Below are 17,165 nucleotides of genomic sequence, written 5' to 3'. Positions count from 1 at the left end.
AGTTTCTTTGCATTATTTCCAAACTCATTTAGGAGTACTGGAGATGTACTCGTTGTTTTGTAATGCACCTATAATCTATGCATTGCATCAAAAGAATCAATATATTTATATAAACTACAACATAAAGTGCACAAATCAAAATGACGCTGTTGTCATATCCATTACTCTATCAATAAAAATGTGTAAATATTTCAAGGAGCCTAATCAAGTGAAGCGGAACCTGTGATCTTAACCCTCTCTCGCGGACGCGCGCGGCGCTCAGCGTTGAACTGACGTGCACAGCCGCCTCGCGAACGCGCCGTTAGCATCTGCTAGCATAGACCTGTTTACTGCAGTAAAACCACTCCTGATGGACTGACAACGGTGAGATCTTACCACCTCCTTACCTTACAGAAACATTACCATGAAGTTAGCATGTAAGTGCGTGCGCTGCGTGGAAGCAAGAGGCTAATATTAGCGAAGCGGTGAGCAATGAGGCTAACTGTGTTTGTATAGCTAATACATTAGCCCGAGTGAAGGAAACTCGTTATAATAATTCACTTATTCATTGCGGTGTTATTGTTAGGACTGCGTGCTCCAGACACGAGCTTTAAAGCTATTACAATACTGTGTTGTTTGTCTTTGTTTTGATATTGCTAATGCTAGAGATATAAACCCATATGAAGCTCTTCAGTTAAGTCATCGATAATTGCAAGGATAACGTACTAGTATTATTAGATGTTATGTTTTGGATATCCACAGGTTACATCGCGGTTAGAAACTCTTTTCTGTCTTTCTAAAGGCACCTCATAGCAGTGTTTGACATCTCATTATAATCGTTGTTGTACTGTGTTCTCTGAGTGGATTGTGTCTCGTTTGATAAAGAAACTTGGGTGCACTAACAAAGAAGTAACGTTACCTTGCAAAGTGGCATGGTATTACCATTTGATACCCTCCCTTTTATTTCATTTGAATTATGTAAAAATGCAACTTAATAATTAAGATATTGTATTTAAAAAGCCTCATTAAAATAACAAAACCTGGCAGCCTTGCATAATCCTTTATTATTGTTTCGAAACTGCTTATTAATGTTTGAAACATCTTTGTGCAGCACATGCAAAAACATACAGAGGGAAACTAACAGGAAATGATATCATATAAAGGACCCCTTGTGCGTCAAGGTCAATGAGTCCTTAATAGTATCAGAGCTTTTGACCATTTAATGACAAAGCAAGGTCACTCTTCAAAACTTATATTCGTGAATTAATAATTAAGCATTTGTAAAAATGTGAAGATGGGCCTATATTTTAGGTGATTAAAGAGGTGTCCACTCACATGTAAACTAATGCTTTGTTTTTGAAGGAAGTCTTTTATTCTAAGGCTGCATTTTTGTCAAATAAAAAAATACACTATATGCAGTAATATTGTGAAATATTATTGCAATTTGATATAGTTTTCTATTTAAATATATTGTGAAATGTAATTTATTCCTGTGATCAAAACATCATTTCTTCAGTGTCACACAATCCTTCAGAAATCATTCAGATATGCTGATTTGCTGCTCAAAATACCTTTTACTATGTTGCGCTGCCTAATATTTTTTCAGTGTTCATTAATTAATAGAACGTTTAAATAACAGCATTTATTTGAAATACAATTTTTAATGAATTGTTGTTGTTTTTTAAATCAATGTTAAGTCTTCGCTATCACTTAGTGCTTTTTTTTCTGAATGAAACCTTGAAAGTCATTTTAAATAAAAGTCTTACTGGCCCCAAACTGTTGAACATTAGTGTATTCAAGCTTTATTAGTGTCATTACTTTTAATTTGATGGTTATACCACATGACACATTTGTAGTCATTGAAATTAAAAATTTCTTGAAAATGGTTTCTTTTTCTGAAACCATATAACTTGGCACATGTGTTTTAAACTACATTTTCCTACATTTTATTTTTATGGACACTCTTGAATGTCCTTGAGCCTTAGATCAATGCAAAATATAAGCAGAAATATATCTGGAATGATGCAAATGGAAATGTTGCTTGGTAATGAATGGTAATTTCTATGTACTTGATTTTTGTTTAAATCTATCTCAAATGTATATGTTTTGTTTGCATGGCAGCATATATTGTATATAATTATGAAGTTAATATTTAGCATATGCAGACAAGGGTTTCTCATCAGTGGTGACTGATCTTGTTGTTTCTCTTTAAGCAGTGTCACTGTCTCCAGAGGCTACGCAGCTCTTTTGGTGAAGGGCTATGGCGCATCAGCTGTCCCTGGATGCACAATGCCCTCGAGCCGTCCCGCTCACGGATCACGACTCCGGAGTGGAAGATGGAGACGATGGCTCCAGCAGCCCTACCACGACCTCCACGATCTATGTTGCCTTCAAAGGGAGCATGAATGATGAGGACTTTCAGGAGAAGCTGGATGCCATCTTAAAGGGGATGCCAGATATGCTCTTGCTAGGTCAAGATTTGGCTTGAAACTATGATTATTACTCATATGCATGAAAAATGATTCATTGCTGCTGGAAAATTAGATTTTTGCAAAGATTCATTGAAGTTTAGGCCTATACATTAAATTTAAATGCTGTTTATTTTAAAAAATATAGAGAGCTCAGTGCACTTTGCTCAGTGTTTAGTATATGGGCTAGTAGTCCATTTTTTTTCTTGCATTGTTTTATTTAAAAGCTAACAGACATTTATTTCAAACCTAACAAAATGAAAAAAAAATTTGGTGTCTTTAATGTTTTTTCCCTATCTCACTTGGCTTATATTGCTCCTGTACTCCACTCTTTGTCTAATAAAGGTACTAAGAGGCTTGAACCCGAGCGCGTGGAGCCGTGGAACAGCGTACGTGTCACTTTCAACATCCCCCGAGAGGCAGCCGAGCGACTGCGCCTCCTGGCTCAAAACAACCAGCAGCAGCTGCGGGATCTGGGCATCCTGTCTGTGCAGATTGAAGGTACGGATGTGTTGAATCTGCTCAGGCAGAACCACTGGCAATGCAAGGGTCTGCCGGCGACCTCATTTAATGCTTGACGTCATTGGCACATTGTATTTTTAATTACATGTGAGTTCCATTGCAGCCTTCGTTCTTCAAACAGCCAATGTGTTGATCGGCCTGTTGGGTTCATACAGGTGAAGGAGCCATTAACGTTGCGGTTGTACAGGGCCGAAGTCAAGAAGTAAGGGTAAATGGACCCCTTGGCGCTCCTGGTCAGATGAGAATGGATGTTGGATTCCCCATGCAGCAGGGCCAGGGTAACTATGCACAAGTGCTTAACTTAACACGGCTTTCTTCGACTCCTGAAGGTGCACGGTCTTGCAGAGTTTATCTCTAACGCTGATGATACACAGGGCAACTTTTTGAGCAATGTTGCTGAGCAACTTTGGTTAATGTTGGCGTCAGTGGGCAACCAGGTGAGACGCAGGGCCCACGACTGATCTAAAGCATCCAGATAGAAATCTGTTACCCATTCTCAGTGGGAAAGTGCCCAAACAAAATTGCTTAAAAAGTTGCCCCGTGTATCATCAGCCCAACCCTAAATAAACACATCTGTACAAACTAAATAAGGTCTTCAGGATTACTTAATAATTTAAGTAGGAAAGTGTATGCTGAAGAAATACTTGTTTTTCAGCTGGGATGCGGATGAATAACCCTTCGGTGTCCATGATGCCTCCTGGGGCTAATATGGCAGCACAGGGAATGGTACCGAATAGTGGTGGACCAATGCAGCTAAGAGCACCAAGGCCACCTTCACAGACAGGTAATGGCAATTCTTTCATTCAAAGAAGTGAAGTTACCCTTATTTATATTCCATACTGCTCTACAAAGGCAAATGCAGTAGTTGCAGCACCATTGGGGCTGTTTGTTTTGAGATGTATTTTCACACTGTTTTCTCTGAATCAGAGTGTATTAAGATTTATCTTGAAGACACATCCAGCAGGCAGGACTCATAGCTGGTTCGTAGCTTGTTGTAAAATGTGTTTCATGTCTCCTATGACCATAGATTTCAGTGGGTCCTCTGATCTCATGACTACATACATCAGTCACTATGCAAGTGTTTTACTATGTTGAAAAAGCACAAAAATATGTTTCAAGCTGAAGTTTTAGTAGCAGTATTAAGTGAACTCTTGAGGATTGTTCTTCATATGTTCTGTATGGAATTATTTATTTTTTATTGTAAGGACTTTTGGCCAGATTTACTGATGATTAATTGATGGTAGCTGCTGAAAGTCAGATCCAGTCTGCAGATCAGAGTTGACGGATTTAACAGAAAATCGCATAGTAGTGTATAATGGACACAGACTCCAGTTTTTTAGCTTCAGATTATGATTCGATCCAGTCGGAGGATATCAGATATGTTTGATATTTTGAGCCGATTTTAGAGCACATAGTGTTCAATTGTCATGCAACTTTAGCAAGGATTTGCATGCTTCTCAAATGCTCACGAAGAAGAGTGTTTATGCATTCGACTGAGTCATGTAATTGCATCTTGGCTCAGAATCCTTTTATGACACAAGATTAATGTAAACACGGCCCACTTTAACCTTTTTGAACTTTATTAATTATTTTATGTTTAAGTGTGTGTAAGGAATAGACCCTTTTCACATGACGTCACGCAACTTCTGTTTTGAGTCGAAGCAGGGTATTTTTACTTCCGCCCGCATAGCAAAGTGCCATTCAAATGAACTTACGAGATTTGCCACTTGAAGTCGAGGAGTTGTGAACGGAGAAGTCGTACTTTCTGATTTCCGTGAATCTTGCGCAATGTTTGCTGTCTTTATTGCTGTTAGATATATTTGTCAAATAAGTTTTAGATATTTGCATGTGGTAACAAAGACTTTTCATTCAACAATTTATGTAATATAAGCCTGTACTATTTAAATCTCAATAAAATGGGGTCTATATTTTTCCACTTTATTTTGATAAACATGACACAATTTAATTCATAAATAAATAAATGGGTCATTCTGTGGAAATGTCCATTTTTCTGTCCCTAGCCTTTACAGAAATATTACACTTGAAAAACACGTTGGGGTTAAAATTTCTTTATATTTTAAAATGAAACAATGTTATTTGAGCGATTACACCTCCTTGAGCCATCAATGTGGCAATATTTGTTTTTTAATTATAAAGAATTCCAAGCACCACAAAACTGCTCATCCCCACAGCAATGAAAGTGCTTTATTTTGAGGTCAAAAACAGGTTTTTCTACCATTTAAAATTCAATAATGTATTCATAACTATCAAATATATTATATAAATGGCATAATAAAACAATGCTGAATAAATATGATAAAATATATAATGAAAATGGTGGTCCTATGGAGTTGGCACTGGTGTTATACCCTTTAACAAAAATATTTTTTTTGAAGTAAAAATCACACTGATGACATCACTTGACTTCCTCCTTCCTATTTTCTAAACATCTATGAAAAAATCCCCATGTTATGTCCACTGTTTCTTGTTCTTGACCGGGATAATACTGGGTTTCTTTTCAGACCACTTGCATTTATGGATGTGAAACTTGTAATATGAGAATATTTATTATAAAAAATATGACTTGTGTCCATGTGATTTTTCCCATAGTAAAAAAAAAAGTTACAACATTTGTCTTTTTTTATTGCAGAATAACAACACTTGCATGAAGATTTACAGTGTACTCACTATTACAATATTAACAGCAACTAAAATAAATAAAATAAATTATCCAGGGAATAAACCGAAATAACAAGTGAAAAGGATTTAAGTAGGCTATATATTTTGTGTGAAGACGTAAACGTTATCATACAAATCTGAACGCAAATCTATAACATTGCTGCAGGGTAGCCTCCCAACCATCTAAAGCAAAGATGTAGAATAACGTTCACAAAAGAACCTGACTGTAAGTACATTACCATTATTAGTCTCAGCTCTTAGCGTACATCTTTAGATTTCAAGTTGTTCCCGCATTTTCCCGAGAAGTCTCCGGTGTAAAGGTATAACGGAAGTACGGATCCACTGCTTCGCGGAAAAGCGGAAGTTAGCTGACGTCATTGTGAAAAGGGCCTATTGGAAGCAAGCAGAGTATGGCTGTTTCTAAAGCATGCAGCGTCATCTGCTCTCTCCTCCGCATCATGAGTAGACACGCCCCTTACTGCTGATTGGCTACAAGTTTGTTTTGGTACTCGGCCCCAACTCATTTTTGAAAAAATACGTACCCCACCTTTAACAGGGATTTAGTTCTCATTTCATCTTTCAGAAGTTTTCACATTTGTGTTCACATTTTCATCAGACACAATGGATCCCATGCTTTCAGGGCTGGCCTTACAGCAACAGCAACAACAACTCCAACATCCTCAAGTGGGACATGGTCCACTCGGTAACTTAGGCCCACAGGGGCATCACATGCAAGCCATGCAAGCAAATCGACAGCTAAATCCAGCAGCCCTACAGCAACTTCAGCAACAACAGCAGCAGCACCAACAACAGCAGGTTCAGCTGGCTCAACTAGGTGGTGCACGTGGTCCTTTCAACCCCTCCAACCAGATGCCTGTACCCCCTGGCTGGAACCAGTTGCCCTCTGGTGTTCTCCAACCACCACCTGTCCAGGGTCCTATGGGACCAGGTTGGAGGAAAGCCCCACCACAGCCACAAATGGGGCAGCGTCAACCCACTTTGGCATCTGTTCAGACGCCCAGTCATCCACCACCACCATATCCATTTGGAAGCCAGCAGGCTTTCAATACAATGGCACAACATCAGTTGCAACAACAGCAGCAGCAGACAGGGGCAAACCAGTTTGCAACCCCTCAGCCCAAAGTCCCTCAGGGAGCACCAGGTGTAGTTGTCTCAAGAGCGCCTCCTCCTCTGCCTCCCTCATCTGCCCCTCAAGGAAGTCTCACAGCCAAGTCCCCTGGTTCGTCGTCATCTCCTTTCCAACAGGGCTCACCTGGAACACCTCCAATGATGGGACAGGGACAGGGGCAACTTGGTCCACGTCCCACAACCCCCCAGGGTTTCCCACAAGGTGTTGGATCTCCAGGAAGAGCTGTGATGGGCCAGCAAGGAAACATTCAGCCTGGCTTTATGGGCATTCCACAACATGGACAGGTTCCCCAAGGTGGAATGGGAGGTATGTTTTCAGATATTCAATGCAGAAGTGATTTTATATTGTTATTAATGTGGTTACATGTAACTTAATATGTATATATTTTGCAGGTATGCCCAAACGAATGCCAATGGGGTTCCCAAATGCACCTGTTAATCAAAACTTCGGACAAGGACCGGTTACTACCACTGGAGCAGGTAGTACACCTCAAATACAAAATAGTCAGAGCATGGCAAACACTGGTAAGATGTGTGGATTGTTTTAATACTGTTTTGAATCTTTTGTTCTAATATGAAGTTTTATCCACTTTCTATATATCAAGTTTCAACATCTGAAAATCTCATTATAGGCATCCAGTCATCAGCCCCAGCGCCAAATCACATGCAGTCAAATCCCCTTCAAGGTGCTGCAATGACCCACCACAGTGGCATGTCAGCTCAACCCCCAGGCACCACCTCAGGAGGTAGTATGGGACAACCTCAGCAAGGTCTTCAAACTCAAATGATGGGTGTACCACATTCACAACATCAAACACAGGTTGTAGTTTCCACCCAAAGTCAAATGGCACAAAGCCAAACAGGGGGCCAGACTGTTTTGTCCAGGCCAGTGAATACTGGGCAGCGAGGAATGACCCCTCCCAAGCAAATGATGCCACCACAAGGTCAAGGGATCATGCAGAACCAAAACCAGCTGGGTGGAGGACAGGGACATCAGGCTTTATTGCAGCAGCAACAACAACAACAACAGCAGCAGCAGCAGCAGCAGCAGCAACAACAACAACAACAGCAGCAACAGCAAAATGCTATGATGGAACACATTGTAGCTAGTCAGATACAGGGTAACAAGCAGGCCTTTGGCCCAAAAGGTCAACCTGGTGTAATGCAAGGCCAGATGATGAGAGGTCCTTCACCTAATATTCAAGGTAATATGCCGCAGTTTCAATCTCAGATGGGTCAGCCACAAATGACTCCGCAACAGCATCAGCAACAGCAACAACTGGCTCATTTGCAACAACAGCAGCAATTACAGCAACAGCAACTACAGCAACAGCAGTTACAACAGCAACAACTACAGCTGCAACACCAGCAGCCACAACAAGCACAAATGCAACAACAACAGCTACAGCAACCCCATCAGCAAATGGTACAACAACAGTCTCAACAAATTCCAATGAATGGCAATCCCAACCAAGCATTAGGGATGCATGGGCCTCAAATGCGACTTCCAGGAAATCATCATTTAGTACAACAACAGCTTCAGCAAAAACAACAGCAACAGCAGGTGATGCTGCAGCAGCAACAACAGGCTGGTCAGCAACAGCAACACCAGTTAGGAGATAGTAGTGGAAATGCTGATATCAGCCAACAGATGGTTCCAGACCTGCAGAATCAGCAACAACAGCAGGGTATGTTGGGAAACTCTCAACATATGCAGGTTGGCAATGGCCATTTTCCTGGTCATGGCATGTCCTTCAATCCTCAGTTTGCTGGTCAAATGCCAATAGGAGCCCCATGTGTTCAAGCGGGTGGATTTCAAGTGAACAAGGATGTGACACTAACCAGTCCCTTGTTAGTAAATCTTCTCCAAAGTGATATTTCTGCCAGCCAGTTTGGTCCTGGTGGGAAGCAAGGAACAGGTGCAGTTGCTGCTAACCAGGTCAAGCCTAAAAAGAAGAAACCACCTCGTAAGAAGAAGCCAAAAGTAGAGGAAGGACAACAGTCTACTGACGGTCTATGGTAAGAGCTTTTTATTCTTTAATTTTTACATTGAAGCTGAGTAAATGACTCTGTTGCACTGTTGAATAGAACTACAAAGTTTGTGTCTGTCTTAGTGGTCTGGATTCACTGCCTCATGGAATGGAGGAAGTAGAGATGCAAGGGTTGGGAGGCGATCAAGGGGGTGGCATCGACTCTAACTCTAAACTTTCTGAATTTGCTAATCGACCAGGTAAACAATTTAATGCCTTTTGATTGATTGTTTACTATTTTTACATAAATTTTTACTTATAGTATTTTTATTTACTTACTATTTTATCTTTAGGTCTGCCTGGTCAGTCTGGAGATCAAAGGGTATTACAGCAAATGCCAATGCAGTTTATGCCTCCACAACAGCAGCAACAGATCCAGCAGCAGCAAATGCAGCAGCAGCAGTTACAACAGCAGCAGCAGCAACAAATGCAGCAGCAACAGATACAACAACAGCATCAACAGATCCAGCAGCAGCAACAAATGCAACAGCAACAAATGCAGATACAGAGTATGCAGGGTCCTCAAGGTCAAGCTGGAACTTCACAAGGACCCCATCATGTCCAGACCCAGATTCATTCACAACAGTCAATGCAGATGCAACACCAACAACAACCACCACCACCACCACAACACCTCCAACAACAACTGCAGTCACAGCCACAACAGCAGCAACAACAACAACAGGCGCAGCAGCAACAACAACAACAACAACAACATCAGCAGCAGCAGCAACAACAAATGATGATGATGCTTAAAATGCAACAAGAAGCTAAAAATCGAATGCCACTACAGCAAGGTGGGCACTTGCAAAAGGGTTTAGTCAATCCTAATGATCCATCTCAGAGAATGCCTGTATCACAGCCGGGCAACATGCCTGTAATGATCGATCTTCAAGGGCATGGAGGTGTTCCACCTTCTCCTGATAAAGCCAGAGGAATGCCACTCATGGTAAATCCACCTCTCACTGGACCAGCAAGACGGACACCTCATTCAGAGGTTGGACAGCCAACACTACCAGAAGAAACCCCTGGAAACCATAGCATGCAGGACCGGGGACCCCTTGAAATTGGTCAACAGTCAGGAAATGGAAATCAACCAATGATTCCCAATCAAGGTCCTAATACTCATTTAATAAAATCTGTGCCTTTATCAGTGACCCACCAGCCAGGAGCAAGTCCCCAACAGCAGTCCCAGCAAGTGGTAGCAATGGCTGGCTCACATAATATTCACTTTTCCAGTGCTCCTGCAACTTCCCAAAGTTCCCGCCCTAAAACCCCTAACCGAGCCAGTCCTCGGCCATATCACCACCCTTTAACTCCAACCAACCGTCCACCAAGTACCGAACCCTCTGAAATAAATCTGTCCCCTGAGAGACTGAATGCCTCTATCGCTGGTCTTTTCCCTCCAAAAATTAACATTCCTCTGCCACCACGGCAGCCAAATCTTAATCGAGGTTTTGATCAGCAAGGTCTTAACCCAACCACACTTAAAGCAATTGGCCAGGCTCCACCCAACCTATCAACTCTTCCTGTCAATAATAATACCAGTGGCAACAATAATGGCCCACAGTCTTATCCATCAGGTGTTGGCATGGTAAGCTCTGGAGGAAAACAAGACAAACAGACCAGTGTTGGGCAAGCTAAAAGAGCTAGTCCCAGTAATAGTCGTCGATCCAGCCCTGCCTCAAATAGAAAAGCTGCCACTCCAAGCCCAGGAAGACAGAAGGGTGCCAAAGCATCATTGTTATCACCTCCACATCCACAGCAAATGATGGTTAGTCCACAGAACGTGATGGTTAGTCCCAACTCAGTGCTCCCAACTACCTCTGCATCTTTGCTATCAGCAGGACCTGGAGAATCACAACAGAGTTTAAATTCTCTGCAAACCCTACCTGGTAGTGCCGATTCAATTAGAGATGGCCAGGTAGTGACTACGCAAGCAGAGCAGCATCAGGCAGTTCAGTTTAGAGAGCAGTCTGCTCCTAAAATGGCAAGCCCTCGGGTGCCTTCTCAGGAACCCAAACGGCAAGAGCTTAGCAATTTGGTTGAACAGCGTGCTGGAGATAAACAACAACCTCGGACAATACCACAACATGACCATGGCTCTGCTGTATCACCAGCATTTAGAGATGCTCCAACATCTCTGAATCAGCTATTGGACAACACAGGCACCCCGTCTTTGTCAGTGAAATCTCAAAATATTCCTCAAGTGGGTGGAGAACCTGTGCAGAAAGAGAGCCCTCATGCTCCACCAGCTCAGGAGAACCAATCCAATCCTGTTGTCTCACAGAGCACAAATATCGGCACCTCTTTGTCTACAAGTGAAACTGATCAGAAACCTAAACCTGCTTCAGTATCAAGTCCAAATGTTGTAGCCAGTAGCAGTGCAAACCTGCAGTCTGTCAGTGCTGTATCAAGTGTTAGTTCAAACCAAACTGTGCTCTTAAGTCTCACTTCAATACCCAATCCTTCAGTAAGTTCAAATCACAATCTTATACCCATCTCAAATGCATCTCAAACTGTCTTGCAAAGGCCCATATCATCAGCGTCAACGCCACAAAATCAGATCACGGTCTTTGTGACCTCTAATCCCATTAGTTCTGCTACCAACACAGCTTCTGTGGTTCCTTCTGCTGTTGTATCCAAGGTTCTGGCAGTTCCCAATAAAAACATAAGACCTCCTGATGTTCGTCAACAAAATCCTACCCAAACGCGTCCACAGTTCATCGCAGGATCTGTGTATTCAATATTTCAAGCTACGCCAGTATCATCAAGTGCTAATGTCATGTCTCAACCTGTCACTATGGTTGGTCCTATAGTCTCTGCAAATATCCAGCTTACTCCTACTCCGGTGTCAACTACATCACCACCCTCTGCACCAGCATCAACATCTATGCTGACAAACTCACCTGCTGTCAGCATAGCTGCTACTCAGCAGAGCCGCACTGTCATTGGGCAGCTTCAAGTTCAAGTACCTGCATGTCAGGCTTCCCCTGTAAACATAGTTCCACCACCTCAACAGCCAAGCCCTGGAGTTTCCAAACAGGAGAGTGTCTCTGAAGCTAGTGGCCTGAAATCTAGTCCTGTTGGGCAGTCGGCCTTACATTATGGCATGTCCTCACCCTTTCAGCAGCTATTGGCTTCTCCACCAGCTTGCTCTAGCCCAGGGGCAATGCCTGTTGCCCGCAGAAGTGCCCTGTCTCCAACAACAATGTTGGCCAAAAGCAGTCCAGTCCAGACTGTTGTAAGCAAACATACCGCACCCAGCATCTCTTCGAGTAATGCCGATGATCAAAAAGAGCGAACCCCTGTCACTCAGATTGGAAAGACTCTGGATGTTGCCACAACTCAAGCTTCTTGTGTGGTTACGTCTGAAACGGTATCTGCACTTCAGCCCACTGCTCCAGTGACTATTCCAGCTGCTCAAATAGCGTCTCAGCAATCTGCACTTCCTCCAAAAGTGTCTTCTCCTGTACCTGTGCCCACTCCTTCTCCTACTTCTACACCATCGTCTAATATGCCGCCCCCAGCCTCTACCCCTGGAATGGTTCACCTGTCTAGTCCTGTTGCTACTTCTTCACCAACATCTAGTTTGCCTGCAGTTTTAGTTTCTGCACCCACTGCTGCTCCAGGACCTCCCACTACAACCTCCAGCCCCTCTACAGCAACATCCGCACAGCTCTCTGGGGATCAGCAGCCTTCTTCACTGGTGGAGACTAGTGTACCTGACTCTGCTGAAACAAAAGCAATTGTAGATCCTTCTGGCATCTCAGGTAACTACTTGATAGTATCAAGGCAAATTCATTAGTTGTCTAGTCAAACGTTAATGATTTTTACATCTTAGTCATTATTTTTATTTAACTTTACAGCTCATCCTGAAGCTCCACTAGAAGACCAAGCTTCATGTGACCAAGCTGGTAAACGCCTTTTTAATAAACTCTATTTCTACCCATGCAAATGGTAGTCACATGCAGGGGTGCTGCTATGGTTCCTGGGCCCGCTCATGCAGGTATCTCAGCTAGGAATGTAAAGATGCACCCCGAGCTGGTTGAAAATCGATTAAAATATGTGATGATTTAAGTTGGTTGAGAGATCGAATCCTGCTACAGTTGGGTACGGGGGTTTATCTGCATGTATCTCTGAGGGGGACTGACTGTCTTCAGAAAAGTTTTTTGGCTTTTAGTATGAATATGTTGGCCTTAAGGTTATCTATAAGCTAGTGTGAAGCCTGAAGCTGAGAAATAGAAAAACACTATGCACAGTCAGCGTTTAACACTAAACTAATTTCAGTTGTCTCTCTTTACAGGACAAGGGGTTACCACTGCATCAGAACAAGGGTAAGGCAATATTATTGACTGTGACTCCGATTATCTTTTTTTTTCACCATCATTTGAATTTTATTCATTACCTGAATTTTAAAATGAATACATTTGTTAATTGTTTCAATCAAGAGGATTAATTTTATTGGATAATCTGAATGAACTCACCCTCATGAACACACTAATAATCATGGAATGATTCATGAAATCATTCTTTTTCTTGATCATTACTCAAATATGGGGAAGGAGGAAAAAATGTTGTTGAGCATCAAAGCAGTTTACCGCTGTTTTTCCACTTCTATAACAGATGGGCAAAGAAAAGAAAGACGCCCGTCAACTTAGCCCCAAGGTATGTATATAGCAGACCTGTAGATTCCCTGCACAGGTCCGTGCATGGGGCAGCGTGGCCATTTTAGTAAAGAGGTCATGAACAAGGACGGACGTTATCTGTGGTAGATGAGGAAAAACAGCAAGTGGGAATTCCTCAGTTGTACAGGGGCCAGATGTGGTCATTTTCTTCAGTCTTAAGACCAACAATTGATTTCCAAAGAAACCTAGAGAATATATGTAGCATAAAAATGTCTGCACTCTGAGCATTTTGATTTATTTTTTTTCCCTTTATCCCCATTGCCCTTCTTCCTTCTGCAGGGATACAAGGGCCACCACTGAGAAAGCAAAAGGTCCTAGTCGACGAAGCTCCCGAACAGACAAGGAACCTGAGGAGGAAGCATCTGACAATGGACAGAGAAAAAGAGCTGCTAGGCCAGGCTCAGCCTCATCAAACACAGGAAAAGGTACAGGTTAGACGTCTAGACATATAAATGCATGCAAATACATTACATTTACATTTTACATTTATGCATTTAGCAGACGCTTTTATCCAAAGCGACTTACATTGCATTCAAGTTACAGTTTTTACATTTTATCAGCTCTTGCTTTCCCTGGGAATCGAACCCATGACCTTGGTGTTGCTAGCGCCATGCTCTACTATTTGAGCTACAGGAAAGCTTGATATACACTACAGTTGTTGAACAGTAAGATTGAATTTATTCTTAAAGAAGTCTCTTCTGCTCACCAAGCCTGCACTTATTTGATCCAAAGTACAGCAAAAGCAGTAAAACTTTGAAGTATTTTTACTATTTAAAATAACTGCTTTCTATTTGAATATATTTTAAAATGTAATTTATTCCTCTGATTTCAAAGCTGAATTTTCAGCATCATTACTCCAGTCACATGATCCTTCAGAAATCATTCTAACATTCTGATTTGCTGCTCAAAAACATTTATTACTATTATTATTATTATTGTGTTGAAAACAGCTGAGTAGATTTTTTAAGGATTCTTCGATGGATAGAACGTTCAGAAGGACCGCATTTATCTGAAATAAAAAATCTTTTGTAACATTACAAATGTCTTTATCATCACATTTGATCAATTTAAAGCTTCCTTGCTAAATAAAAGTATTAATTTCTGTAACCCCCCCCCTCCCCTAAAAAAAATAAAAATAAAAAATATATATATATACTGACTCTAAGCTTTTGAATGGTATAATGTATAATGTTAAAAAAGCTTTTTATTTCAGATAAATACTGATCTTTCTGTTCAAAGAATTCTGTACTCAGAATGTACATAAATGTACTCAACTGTTTTAAATATTGATGATAATAAAAAAATTGTTTCTTGAGCAGCAGATCAGAATATTAGAATGATTTCTGAAGGATCATGTGACACTGAAGTAATGATGCTGAAAATTCAGCTTTGATCACAGGAATACATTACATTTTAAAATATATTCAAATAGAAAGCAGTTATTTTAAGTAGTGCTGCTTTTGCTGTATTTTGGGTCAAATAAATGCAGGCTTGGTGAGCATAAAAGGCCTCTTTAAAAAAAAAAAAAAAAAAAAAAAAAAAACTAAAAATCTTACTGTTCAAAAACTTTTGGCTGGTAGTGTATATGTATATATGTGTGTGTGTGTGTATATATATATATATATATATATATATATATATATATATATATATATAAAAAACAAAACGAGCGGTGAAATAAAAATGTATGTAGAAACTATATGTAAAAAAAAAAACAAAAATCTTAATAAAGCAAAAACATCCATTGTAAATCCCAAAATGCTGAAATGATTGTTTTTGATGACTAATTTACCTTTTCTTTCTTCTGTCTTTCAAGAATCAAACACTGGAGCCAGTCCCACCCAGGCAAAACGAAGGAAGTCAAAGTAATCATGACATGAATAAACCTGTGAATTGTACATTTATTTTTTGTTGTTTTCTGAACTTGTTTTATCTGCTGTTATTCCTTTTATTCTAAGCAAGATAACCATGTACAGAAAGTTCTTTTTTTCTTTCTTTTTTTAATCATGATACTGTATTTTGTTCCTGGCTACTACAGATCACTTTTAGAATTGTGTATGATGTATTTGTATGTCATTGGTTTGGTGTGACTTTTTTTTAATTATTATTAATATTGATAAATTCTGGATTAATCGTGTGATGCAGACTAAGAATAGAATCATGTCTGTAGTATCACAATATATTAATGTGGCTGAATCAGACTTTGTACTTTCTACCCCATGTCGTAGGCTATATCATGAATTGACTGCATTTTAATGCTGTCAGCACCTGTGTTCACCAATTTAACCCCCGGATCACATGCATTAAACTATTTTTACAAGTGTACATTTGACTTGTTTTTGTCACTAAACATGCAAATAAGAACCCTGAGTTTAATTTAACAAAACCTTAAAAATATCAGTGATCTTAAATTAGAATGGATTTAAAGACAACACTTGTACAACGTTCTAAATGGAATACTAGCATACTTATTTATTTTACATTATTTGTCCTTTATTTAACCACGTAAAACTTTCTGAGGATAAAAAATCTCTTTTACAGAAGTGACCTGGCCAAGATGCAGCGCTGCATTTCAGAAAAAGAACACAAAACACAATTAAAAACATTTACAAGTTAATTCTTCCTTGAGCAGCTCATTGATCAAGAATCTAACCTCTGGTTTCACAGACGAGGCATAAGGCTAGTCCTAGATTAAATGTAAATCTGAGCTGTTTCAACTGAAAGAAACTTGCACTGATTGGTCTTAAAATATATCAGTGCCTTTGTTTTGTCTCAAAAAGCACACAGTAATGTTTTTTTTCTAAGCGTGTTTATAAAAATTACTTGTGTCCTGATTGAACTATGGCCTAATCCTGGTTTAACCTAATCCGTGTCTGTGAAACCGGGCCTAAAAGTGTTCATTGACACCAAGGTCTGCAACTTGTGTTGTAAGACTTCCAATCATTGGGCGCCGCAAACGGAAAAGCTTGTTTTCCAAGTTCAATTCGTGCAGATGGAGCTTTGAGTTGGGTGAGAGAACTGAGATATGGAGGCGGTACACCCAAAATGCATGACATGACCTCATTGTGTGCTTAGTTCATTAGCTAGTGACTACCAAAAAGTAGTTCATTTGTTTTCACATAAATCACAGTCTAATCAAATAGGCTAATAGTCAGACATAGATGCAAACCTTGTGGTTGATTGGTATTCATTTTATAATACTGGAAATAGAAGTTGAATGCAGGCAAAGTTTAAGCTAAAAAAATTAAATATCGGTGCTTGGTTAGCACGCTGCACACTTAGCATATGCCTTGGGATCTGTAGTTTATGTGAAAGATATGAAGGCTGCATTTATTTGATCAAAATACAGTAAAAACAGGAATATTGTTAAGTATTTTTACAATTTAAAATAACTTTTTTATTTTATTTAGCTTAAAATTGCAAGTTTTTATTGTGATTAATCTCAAAACTGGTTTGTTGTGTTCAAGAACTCCTAACTTGAAAGAAACTGTCTGCAGTGTTTTGTATTTTCGCCATTTTGGAGCGAAGAGTGGAAGAAAGAAATCAAACTTACAGAAACAGACGCAAGCCATACAGCGAAGGGGCGTTGTTAGGCACGGTTATTCCTTATACTTAGTAAGGTTTCACGAAATAAAACAGAGCAAATACAC

The 17,165-nt window shown here is 40.3% G+C and overlaps 1 protein-coding gene across 4 annotated transcripts; it reads left to right on the top strand.

The window, feature by feature from the left end:
- The first annotated feature begins 238 nt into the window (after positions 1 to 238).
- Positions 239 to 15,840, top strand: ncoa6 (nuclear receptor coactivator 6). Of its 4 annotated transcripts, none has more exons than XM_079401153.1 (15): positions 239 to 363; positions 2,196 to 2,450; positions 2,793 to 2,948; positions 3,125 to 3,247; positions 3,625 to 3,753; positions 6,265 to 7,104; positions 7,191 to 7,277; positions 7,430 to 8,816; positions 8,912 to 9,027; positions 9,121 to 12,600; positions 12,697 to 12,744; positions 13,134 to 13,164; positions 13,454 to 13,495; positions 13,795 to 13,940; positions 15,332 to 15,840. In XM_079401153.1, exons 2-15 carry the CDS (start codon positions 2,240 to 2,242, stop codon positions 15,382 to 15,384), a joined length of 6,849 nt encoding a protein of 2,282 aa, XP_079257279.1. In that variant the 5' UTR covers positions 239 to 363; positions 2,196 to 2,239; the 3' UTR covers positions 15,385 to 15,840. The 4 variants fall into 4 exon arrangements, with proteins under 4 accessions (XP_079257279.1, XP_079257278.1, XP_079257276.1 ...); XM_079401152.1 differs by having other exon boundaries at positions 244 to 363; positions 6,289 to 7,104; positions 7,191 to 7,322; XM_079401150.1 differs by having other exon boundaries at positions 244 to 363; positions 7,191 to 7,322.
- Positions 15,841 to 17,165: the final 1,325 nt, after the last annotated feature.

The sequence above is a fragment of the Barbus barbus genome (genome assembly GCF_936440315.1).
Source record: "Barbus barbus genome assembly, chromosome: 40".
NCBI classification, from domain to species: domain Eukaryota; kingdom Metazoa; phylum Chordata; class Actinopteri; order Cypriniformes; family Cyprinidae; genus Barbus; species Barbus barbus.
Note: the sequence above shows the minus strand (reverse complement) of the source record. Positions and strands in the feature narration are given on the sequence as shown.

Coding starts and splice junctions, on each gene's coding strand:
- ncoa6 (XM_079401150.1), top strand. CDS start 2,240: ATGGCGCATCAGCTGTCCCTGGATGCACAATGCCCTCGAGCCGTCCCG. Junction 2,949..3,124: donor CCTGTCTGTGCAGATTGAAG/GTACGGATGTGT, acceptor GGGTTCATACAG/GTGAAGGAGCCATTAACGTT. Junction 13,941..15,331: donor CTCATCAAACACAGGAAAAG/GTACAGGTTAGA, acceptor CTGTCTTTCAAG/AATCAAACACTGGAGCCAGT.